General features: G+C 55.0%; 1 protein-coding gene across 1 annotated transcript in view; it reads right to left on the minus strand.

Moving 5' to 3' along the window:
* Positions 1-3,909: 3,909 nt before the first annotated feature.
* The window catches only part of PSMD13 (proteasome 26S subunit, non-ATPase 13), a 7,140-nt gene continuing 3,544 nt past the window's right edge, over positions 3,910-7,505 (minus strand). Inside the window, exons 8-13 of the mRNA XM_057379907.1 lie at positions 7,416-7,495; positions 7,209-7,334; positions 6,659-6,721; positions 5,905-5,985; positions 5,120-5,236; positions 3,910-4,377 (exon numbers count right to left, since the gene is read on the minus strand). Of these exons, the coding sequence (XP_057235890.1) occupies positions 4,282-4,377; positions 5,120-5,236; positions 5,905-5,985; positions 6,659-6,721; positions 7,209-7,334; positions 7,416-7,495 (563 nt within the window). The 3' untranslated portion in view covers positions 3,910-4,281. The remainder of the gene's footprint in view (positions 4,378-5,119; positions 5,237-5,904; positions 5,986-6,658; positions 6,722-7,208; positions 7,335-7,415; positions 7,496-7,505) is intronic.

Below are 7,505 nucleotides of genomic sequence, written 5' to 3' on the forward strand. Positions count from 1 at the left end.
AAAAAAAAAAAAAGTTAGAAAAATTATCCTGGACACGCAGGTGTTTGTCCAGATGAGCTCAGAGCCCACGGTGGGAGCGTGGCAGTCCTGTGGCTGCCCTGTGCCTGGGAAGGAGGAACTGAAAGTGCAAAAGTGAGTCGGGTGATTTCTAATCCCAAAGCCGCTGGCAGAGARCCGGGTTAGCAGCACACCGCGCTGACCTCCCCTGTCCCCAGCCACGCTCTGGCCCTTCCCCTTGCTTGTTTCCAGGGAGGAAAAAAATTCCATCTGGACTTTGGCTTTGGCAGGCTGGTGCCATACCGGTGGGTCAGGGATGGAGCTGCAGCCAAGCACCGCGCCTGTGCTCACAGAAATTATTTTATTGCCCTTACAGGCCTGGCATAACACATCTGTCCTCCACTGTAAATCCATGGGAAACCCCCCATGGAGCCTGGCTGGGTCAGTCCTGCAGCTGTCAATGCCCCAGGGATGCTTCAGGGCCTGAGCATTAAGATTTGATCCCAGCTCTACTCCTTTGCTATTCCAGGAGTAAATCCTGCRATCCTGGTATCCTGCCCCAGCGGGATTCACTTCCCCTTTGGTTTGTTCCTCACAACCAGCAGGCTGAGCCTGTGGCAGGGATAGGAATAATCACCTGGAGAGCAGCTGGGCATCCATAGGGATTCCGGGGCACTGGATCCCCCTCCAGCAGCGCCTTCCCAGTGGCATGCACCCCACTTCCTTCCCTTGATCAGAGGAATTTGGAAACAGCCTTTTCCAGAAAGTCCTTTCTCACTGAATGGTATTTTGAGTGCTACAAAACTTAGAGAAACAACAGAAGAGGGGGTCCAAGGAGAGAGGAGTTCTGCCCCAAAGGAAGAGTTCTGCCCCAAAGGAAGAGTTCTGCTCCAAGGGACAAGGCCCCTCCAAGAGGTGTCTGCTCTCCAGCAGAGCATTGCAATGTTCCCCTGAGCTGGCTGGGGACAGGTTTTGGTCTCAGAGTCCTGGGCAGAGCTGCAGGGAAAAAAAAATCCCAAAGCAATTAAGTGAAGAAAAACGAAGCAGAGAGCAATTTGGGAACATCTTGCCGCGTCAGGCTGTTCCTCCYCGTGCCCCTGGAGCCATGCCCAGGGGCGGCAGGGGTGTGGTGGCAGCGGTGACAGTGACAAGCGGGGCAGCTGCAGAGCGAGGAGCAGCGGGATCRCTCTGCCAGCGCCATGAGGGGTTTCCAGAGGGGCTCCCAGCTCCTGGCAGCCRCACTCCGGATTGCCCGGGTGCCTCGGGCACAGGTCCGCTCCCTCCCCCCCGAGCACCCCCTCTCTCCTGCCGTGAGTATCCTGGGGCTCTGGGAAAGTGGGAACAGCCCGGTCGGAGGGGCCCAAACCTCCATGTCAGGGCCAAGTTATTTTGGAAGAGAGTGGAAGCAAAAGGGGAGGGGGAAGAAAAGGAGGAATGTGCCTCTGGGCTCCAACCCACACCACCATGGGGTCCATGCCCTGCTCCCCACCTCTGGCTCCTGATTCCCTTTGATTTTGTCCTTTTGGCCCCTTTTTTAAACTTTGGGGTTTGGGGGTCCCCTGCAGCCCAGTGAAAGGGGCAGCAGTGACACCGGTGGTCCCTCAGGGACAGACCCAGGCTCTATCCCCCTGTCCTGGGATAGTCACCCCAAAGGGGYATCCCCAAGGGCAAGCACAGGAGCTGCTGTCACTGCAGAGCCCAAAGTCCCTYTGCCACTCCCGCTGTGGGGACAGTCCCCCCCAAGCCAAACCCTCCTGGGCTGGGTGAAACAAGCTGGGGAAAAGGAGCTTTCCACCAAAATCCTGCCTGGTTCCCCCTCCGGCCCCTCATTTGGGGGGGTTTTCCCTCTGCTGCCTTTCCAAGGTCTGCAACAAAGCAGCTGCAGCAGCCTGGAGAGGCTTTTTTCCAGGCAAATCAATTAAAGAAAGGTGCCAGCGCCGGGATTTTAGGCTGGTCCAGCACACTGGGGAAACGAGGGGCTGCTCCCGGCTGCRATTCCCATCCCAAAGTCATCTGAAAGTCAGGAACGCAGCAGGCCCCGGCTGTGGCCTCAAGGTCACGCACTGCTCCCTAGAAACAAAGAGCCTGGAGATCACCAGCTCAATCCCGGGAACAGCTCTGCCTCCCAAAACTCCCTCCCCAGCCCCAGAGCTGGGAATAGCACTGGGAAATGAGCTGGGTGTGCGGTGTGGGACAATACCGGTGTRGCTATCCCGGAGCCCCATGTGCCGTGGCACAGCCATCCCGCTGATTGTCACTCCTTGTCCCCCKCAGGAGCAAGCCATCGCCCTGGCCATGATGTTCTCCTCCTTCCTGCTGCCCACAGCCTGGGTCCTGGCCCACGTGCAGGACTACAAGAGCAGGCCGGAGTGAGGAGCAGCCTGCTGCCTGTGACAGAATCCTGAAGGAAGAGGCCTCAGGACAATGGAACCCGCCGAGCCCGCTCATTAAAACCCACGTTTGCATTCAACAAGGGCTCCTTGGGTTTGCTCCATCCACGGGTGCGTCTGTGRGGGATGATCCTGATCCCTGCTCTCAGTGTTCCCTCAGAAGTTCCAGCAGGAAAGGCACATTCCCTCTGGAGCATCTCCCAGATGCACCCAGCCACCTCTCCCAGCACAAGGAAGCCAATCCCAGTAAATTGCCGGCAGGAAAATACTGAAAGGCTGGAAGTGACATTAAAAGGGTGGCATGGGCTAGGGGCTGCAYATCTGCCTGTTCCCCTCCCTGCAGGAAGGGTCTCTCCCCCCACCGCATCCCCAGGGAAGCAGCCAGCAATCAGGAAGGTTTGGGGAGCAAGGGATACTCACAGGTATCTTGGAAAAACCTCTGGAGCTGCCACAGCTCCCCAGATCTGAGCCTGACTCCCAGGAGCTGCTCAGAGCCAGGAGAGTGCTCCCACAGCATGGAAGCTGTTGGAATCCTGGCAGAAGCTGTTGCTGCTTCCCACAGGGACATTGTGGGTTTTAATGCTGATCCCAAGCAGCAGCAGCCCCAGAACTCACTGACTCCAGTAGAGTTTCYTTAACCCCATAACGTGTAGGGACAGCCCTAGGAATGAGGGGGAGATTTGACACGGCACTTGGGAAGGAGACTGTGCTCCTTAAAGCCTTCTCCTGTCCTCCACTATGAAATAAAGGGAATATTTTCCTGATCAGGACACTCACCTCTTCCACACACTCTCCTCAGTCGGTAAAAGTGACATCAGGAATAAGCCTTGGCAGACAGGAGGAGGGAACAGCAGAAACTRGGAAAGTCAAACCCAGTGGCTGGGCAGGGAAGAGGCAGGCACTGGGCACTACACCCCCATCCAGGAGGGAATTTCAGCCAGAAGGGCCTGGAGAGCAGCAGGAGGATGGTGAGCAGGTACAGACTCCAGTAATTCCATTCTGTCCTGTTTTCCAAAGTTTGTCTCCCTTGAGTGAGGCACCTCTGCTGCCTGTACCAGTCTGGCATTAGCCACACGCTTCCTTCTTTCCATTGCTGCATTTACACCCTCAGTTACGGCAGGAAAAGCAGGAAAAATACAAAAACTCCAGCTGTGCCGTTTGGTAGTTACTCCAGAGAATAAAACTGACGAGGAAAGCTCCTGAATCGCAGCAGTGGCAAGGCCTGACCATGGGAACACATCTTTAAAGGGATCAGCAGCTCAGCTGCTAGGGATGGAGACAACACAYAATTCCCAAAAAGGGAAGGCAGAGACGTTTATTCCGGCAATGCCACTGCACCTCACCTGAGCACAAAGCGTTGGTGAAAGATAACCACCCCCTCAAGTGTATGGACACACCCACTAACCAGGAATCCCGGGAAAACCCTTGGATGGAGCAAATGCTCCCTCTGCTGCAGATGAAGAAAGGCGGAGGGAYGGGGGACAAGGAAGAARAGGATTTGGGGAAAAGGATTYRGGGAATKCTGCCTYGGGCTGCTGCAGGGGCAGGGGGAGAGGGCAGCAGGACAGGCTGTGCCCGCTAAGGCCAAGACCCCTCGGATCCYGCACCAGGATCCCACCCTCCTGCAGCAGCCAGAGGCAGGAGGGATCGAGAGCGATCCATCTGCCCAGGACGGAGCTCTGGGATCAGGGATCAGGGATCAGAGGCGCTCGTGCCAGCAGAGGGAAAGCTCAGCTCGAGCACCAAAGGGTCACACAGCGAAAGGCCACGTCCTCGCCCTCCTGCGCCRCAGCCTGGGCTGCTCCTGCTCTGCCCACCCACCCCTCCGTGGATTCAGTGCAGTCAGTGGTCTGAGTGCTGCCGGCCCCAGGAGCAGCAGGAATCACTCTCTCCTCTATGTCAGGATGTCGTGGGCTTGGTGCTCCACCAGCATCTCCATGCTCCGCACRTCCGTGCACCAGAACTCCAGGCGGTCCTTCATCCCTTTGATCTGCAAGACAAGAGGGCTCAGCTCCTGGGAATGACCACAGGCTCCTTCTCACACCCGAGACCCCAAACCACTCCTCAAAACCCCACACACCGAGAAAGGGCGATGCCCCATCCCTGGAAGTGTTCCAGGCCAGGTGAGACAGGGCTTGGAGCAACCTGAGGTAGTGGAAGGTGTCCCTGCCTATGGCAGGGTGTGGGTCTGGATGAGCTTTAAGGTTTCTTCAAACCCAAACCATCCCAGGATTCTGGGATTAACAGCTTCTATCAGCAAATCAGCAAGGGTTAAACTGAAATGCACCAAAGGAATTGTTTGCAGCTGGAATTTTATGCACTCATTTTTGGGTTTAAAGGTAAAGACACCCTGCACAGTCTCCTTAAACACCACAAAGATGAACTTGAGAAGCTCAACAGCTCCAATACCACCCTGGACTTCCCTGTTCCCAAGAGGAATGTGCCTCCTACATCCCCAAAATTCCCAGAGGTTGTTTCACGCATTCAGGAATGAGGCCTGGATCCTTCTGGAAAACACAGCCACGGCTTCTGCCTTCCATGGGGTGTGTGTGGCTTTCACAAGGGACGTGCCACCCATATCCTGTCCCACCTCCTGAMGGGTTTCTGGGTGAAACACCCCGGGGCAAAGCCAAGACCCCAAGGAGGCTCATTCCCAAGCCATGACCCGTCCCAGCTCCRGGGTCATTCCCAGGTCACCTCACCCTGGCCCAGCTGGAGCTGGTGGCCRTTACCTGCTGCAGGTCCAGCACCCGTGGCTGTACCCACGTCATGTGCACCCTCTTGTCCACCTCGTCGATGCTGCCCTTCACCAGCCCCACTGAGAGTGCTTTCATCACCAGCAGCTCCACCTGGGAAAACAAATAATTCCAGGAAAACCCAGATCACCCTGTTTCCTCCCCCTGAGGTGAATAAAACGTGGTATCTTCATACAAGATCYCCTCAGAATCCAGGGCAGCAGCTCTCACACGGTGACCAAACTGCCTTGAGACTCAGCATCTCAGCATAGAGTTATCCCTAAAACTTTTCCCTAAAACTTGATTTTAGGGCTTTTCAGTTTTTTTAGTTCTTTTTCCCGATTTCTTTCCTTGGCTCTGAAATCCCAGGAAGAACAAGGCAATTGRAAAAAGCCAACAGAGCCAAATTGTCAACAAGCAGCAAGTGGGAGTCAGTCTCTTCTCCCAGGATTCAAGTGACAGGGCAAGAGAAAACGCTCAAGATGCACCAGGGAAGGTTCAGGTTAAACATCAGGACAAATTCTTCATGGAAAGAGTTGTCAAGCATTGGAAAGGGCTGCTGAGGGGGCTGGTGGAGTCCCCATCCCTGGAGGTGTCCAAGGAATGACTGGATRTGGCACTCAGTGCTCTGGGATGAGGAACAGTCACAGGCGGGACTCGATGATCTCCGAGGTTTTTTCCAGCCTAAATGATTCTGGGATTCTGTGTAATTCATGTCTGTCCAGACACTGTTAGAGCTCCAGAACCTGGACATTACCAAGTGTGTCTGACCCCAAACTCACCTCGTTGACGGTGACTTTGGCACTCTTGGCAATCTCCTCGAAGGTGAGCTGGCGGTGATTGGCCGGGCGGGTGAAAGTCATCTGCATCCAGGGAACAGACAAAAAAAAACATCCCCCAGTGGTTTTAGGGATTCCCACAGCACACAGAGCCTCCCTYGCCCTGCCCTGCCCAGTCTCACTCTGCACTGGCAACTGCATTTCTCATATTGAACAAAAATGAGTCGAACAAGGATGTTTTACAGCAATGTGGTGTGGTGAGCCAGAGCCTTCCAGTGGCAGGAAGGGGCTGTTTCAGGTTGTCCATCAGGGAGAGGACCCTCAGTCCTTGGGAAACAAAGGAATTTAACTGTACTCTAAAATTCTTTTGCTATCCTGGAACACAGCCCTGACATCATCCTGAGGGATTGCTTTCCTCTGTATCACAGAACAGACACCTCCCACCATCCCAGGTTGTTCCATGCCACATCCAGCCTGGCCTTGGACACTTCCAGGGATCCAGGGGCAGCCACAGGTTCTCTGGGCACCCTRTGCCAGGGCCTCAGCACCCTCACAGAACCCAGTATCCCACCTAACCAGTCAGAGAAGCCATTGCCCTAGTGCTCCATGCAAAAGTTCCCCTGGAACTAGGGACAAGCAGCTCAAGGTGCTTTCCCTCACGGCACCTGTGGCTCCATCTACACACCAAACCCACACTGAATTTCCTGCATCCTGGAGTGAGTGACCGGGCACACTGAGCACATCCATCCCAGCTCACCTCCATGAGACACAGCAGCTGGATCTTCTGCAGCAGGAGCGCTTCGTTCGCAGCAAGGTCGGGCTTTGAGGGGAGAAAAGGCACCAAATCAGGTCATTATTGCATTTTCCACCCGTGCTGGGGGAGAACAGCTTTACCTACAGGAATAAATCCCTGGCAGGGTTCATTTAGGAGGAAGGAGGCCACCACAGCCTACCCAGCAACTGGGAGTGGTTCCAGAAAACAATCTAAGGCCACTGTGCCAGAGGACTCAAAAATCTACTGCTGTGTCAGCAGTTCCTGATGTAGCCAGTGCAGGTAACATCCAACATCCCTGTTTTCCCTCACATTTAACAGAACAGGATGCAAAAAAACTGCATTCCAAGAAGGAAGCCAAAAGGAAATTAATGACATGAATCAAGAAGGAATAACTGCTCCGATGCTCTGATCAGAGTTATACCAGTGCTCCAGAACCAGGAATGAGGCAAAGGTGATTAACAAAGGTTCACAGACTCTGAGATGTCTGGTGTAAATCCCAAGCCTGGGCTTTCAGCACTCCCAGAGCCCTCACCTGCTGCCCCCAGGCTGACTTGAGAGCCTGGAAGGTCTCCACGTTGCCGCTGTTGAAGGCGAAGAGGGTGTCAATGAGCCACTGCCGGTCTGTGCTGCGCAGGGACTCCAGCACGGGGTGCATCAGCTGCAGGGACAGCAGGAGGGTGTCAGCAGGGAAAACCCAGCTCCTGGGACTCCAGGGATGAAGGGATGTGGCAGCACTCACCAGCTCCCCAAAGTTGTAGACGCCTTCTCCCAGCAGCCCGGCCAGCCCCAGAGTGAAGGCTCTCTCCTGCTGCTCTGATACTGGAAAAAA

The sequence above is a fragment of the Malurus melanocephalus genome, unplaced genomic scaffold, assembly GCF_030028575.1.
Source record: "Malurus melanocephalus ecotype Western Australia unplaced genomic scaffold, MMel_1.1 scaffold_426, whole genome shotgun sequence".
In the NCBI taxonomy this organism is placed as follows: Eukaryota; Metazoa; Chordata; class Aves; order Passeriformes; family Maluridae; genus Malurus; species Malurus melanocephalus.